The sequence below is a fragment of the Morone saxatilis genome, unplaced genomic scaffold (genome assembly GCF_004916995.1).
Source record: "Morone saxatilis isolate NCDOM2014 unplaced genomic scaffold, NCSU_SB_2.0 Contig10, whole genome shotgun sequence".
Taxonomy (NCBI): Eukaryota; Metazoa; Chordata; class Actinopteri; family Moronidae; genus Morone; species Morone saxatilis.
In genome coordinates, this window is record NW_023339652.1 from 14,164,567 (window position 1) to 14,167,448 (window position 2,882).

The 2,882-nt window shown below is 41.2% G+C and overlaps 1 protein-coding gene across 1 annotated transcript in view; it reads left to right on the forward strand.

Annotated features, from left to right (window-relative positions):
* The window catches only part of LOC118342446 (sodium-coupled monocarboxylate transporter 1-like), a 3,015-nt gene extending 1,036 nt beyond the window's left edge, over positions 1-1,979 (forward strand). The window contains exons 4-11 of the mRNA XM_035681005.1: positions 75-163; positions 277-386; positions 502-569; positions 741-827; positions 1,061-1,278; positions 1,460-1,563; positions 1,685-1,773; positions 1,860-1,979. Of these exons, the coding sequence (XP_035536898.1) occupies positions 75-163; positions 277-386; positions 502-569; positions 741-827; positions 1,061-1,278; positions 1,460-1,563; positions 1,685-1,773; positions 1,860-1,979 (885 nt within the window). The remainder of the gene's footprint in view (positions 1-74; positions 164-276; positions 387-501; positions 570-740; positions 828-1,060; positions 1,279-1,459; positions 1,564-1,684; positions 1,774-1,859) is intronic.
* Positions 1,980-2,882: the final 903 nt, after the last annotated feature.

Genomic DNA, 2,882 nt, shown 5'->3' on the forward strand with positions numbered 1-2,882 from the left:
TTTCCATTAAAAGCATAAGTGGACTCCTGATCCATTATGCTTTATGCTAATTCAATGTCACCCTTCCTCTGTAGTTGATGCCATATTTGGTGATGGACATCTTGGGAGACTACCCTGGCCTTCCTGGACTGTTTGTTGCAGCTGCTTACAGTGGATCCCTAAGGTTACAGTACTTTACTACAAAGTGGGGTTGACAGGAAAAAAACATGTGTATCATGGTCCTTCTTTACTTCTTTAAGTAAAATTTGTATATTTTTGATGTGATTTCCACTCCAGCACAGTGTCTTCCAGCATCAATGCGCTGGCTGCAGTGACAGTAGAGGACCTGATCAAACCGTACATCAACATGTCTGAGAAACACCTGTCCTGGACCTCAAAAGGACTGAGTGAGTGGGTTGGCCTCACAGTATTTCAGCTGAATGAGTTGATTGTTGAACACTAACACTGTTAGGTGTTAATTAATTGTTAGAACCTCAAATTCTTCCCCTGTGTTGTTTGCAGGTCTCATATATGGGGTTCTATGTATTGGAATGGCTGGACTGGCTTCACTCATGGGAGGGATCTTGCAGGTAGAGTAGATCTGTGTCTGTTTCTCTCTGCTTAAACAAAGACCAAAACATTCAAGGACATATATAATTGTTAATTATACTATGTTCTGTAAGCTTTAGCAGAGACCCTGTTAGGGGTTCATGAGTAGGAATGAACCCTGCAACTTAACTGATCTGTGCTTCTTTATACAGGCAGCCATCAGCATATTTGGGGTCATTGGGGGTCCTTTACTCGGCCTGTTTACATTGGGTATCCTCTGTCCATTTGCCAACTCAAAAGTAAGCCTCTCCTCATTTAACTGTAGTTGTTTGTTGTTTTTGGGAATACAGTAACCCACACATTAATCCTGTGTTGTACTCCTGGGATAATAATTTACCCTATAAATGATTTATCGTCCCCAAATTATACATCACAGCACTTTCTCACTTTCCACCCTTTAAAACTTCTGTATAATATTTATACATGCTGCTCCTCTGAAAAGCACATTTACATTGATTAAAATGTCTCCTAGGGCGCTTTGTCAGGCCTTCTGTCAGGGTTGGTTGTGTCTCTGTGGGTGGGCATCGGAGCCCAGATATACCCTCCCCCTCCCGAAATGACCCGACCCCTGTCACTGACCACTGAGGGCTGTAACTTCACCACTACAGACAGCCTCAACTGGACCTCCACTGCTCTGCCAACAGAACCAGCCTCCATCACCACAGCCCCATTACACAACATTGACGGCAAGTAAGTGTGCAACTGGCTGTGATTGATTGATTGATCTTACTATTACAAATATCCTATTACTACCCAACTCAGAATAAACATGTATGTCTGCATGCATGTCTTGTATATCTAAATCTCTTATCACAATGTTGTCTTTATGAGCAAGATTTCCCTCCTCATGCACTATTTTCTCCACCTCCAGGCCTCTGCTGGCAGATAACTGGTACTCTCTGTCCTACCTTTACTTCAGTCCTATTGGAACCATAGTAGCTATCAGTGTGGGACTATTAGTCAGCCTGTTTACAGGTACTGTAAATAACATATTCCACTGCCTAATTGATAATTTCTAAAGTACTTCTTCAGATCTCACTGTCCTACTGTTTTGTAATGAGCTTTAATGTTGGTGTGCTCGTAATGTGTATTTCAGGAGGCTGGAAGCTGAAAGTGGAATCAAAGCTCACATTAATGAAAGAGGACACAACTCTTTATCATCTGGTCAAAATTTTCAAAGAGAGAGTAAGTGCCACAGCAGTGAAACAATGCTGAATGCTCTAGACTGATAACAGCTGCTGACTTTCTGCTTTGTGCTCTCCCCTTTTGAGGTCATGAGACGATCAGGAACGCTTGACCTGACGAGGGACAGAGAGAAGAAATTTGGCAGCACTAATCCTGCTTTCTGTGACGTTGAGCTGGACTTAACCAAAAGCAGCATCCCCACATGAAATGCAACTAATATGTGTTAATATCATTTCTGGATTTAATCTGTTTTTTTCTATGGTCTAATACAAGAAAAGTACATTTCTATAATTTGTTGTAAAATGTAAAATATCACTTTATAAATTTGTGCAACATTTATGTTTGGGGCGTTCTAGTTTCAAATCCTTCCAACAGGGGCCTTTATGTGTGGCGTTTTCCATGTATGTGTAAGTTGTGAGTCTTTATGTGTGTGTGATAAACTGACCTATTCACTCCTCACAGCACACAGTAAACATACAAGATGGATGGATTCATTCACATTATAGGTTATTCAGGTTATTTGAACCTGTGTTTACAAAGGCATGCTAACATAAAATATATTTTACTGTATTAAATAACACTGAGTCACAGGCTAGGTGGACTTCTGTGAGCCCTGATCCGAACCCCACTTTAATTTTTTTTTTTTATAAACTCTCCTAGTAAAATATTGATTCTGGCATTTTGAAACTGAAATTGTGCCAGCTGGCCAAACAGCCTGTTTGAAGCAAAGAATATGATACTAGGTACAGGAAATGTCCTATAAATGACACATTTCTTAAATAAATAAATGTGTGTGTGGTTGCTAGAAAACAATGCCTGCTCTCAGGACATTCACTTCATATAACTTGTCTCGATGCTCTGGATGGTGCAGTGGCAAAAGATGACCTCTGAAGAGACAGATGGACTTTCTTCAGTCTCCTCTGACCAGGTTCAAAGTGTTGAGGGTCCAAGAGAGGTCCCTGGAGATACCCAGAAACTTAAAGCTGGCAACACGCTCAACCTCCGTCCCGTGGATACAGATGAGAGTCCTGTGCAGCAGGAAATGAACTACACTACTTCCATAAGTGCCAGCTGCTAGCCAAACAGCCAACTACTCATTTAAGTCCAAC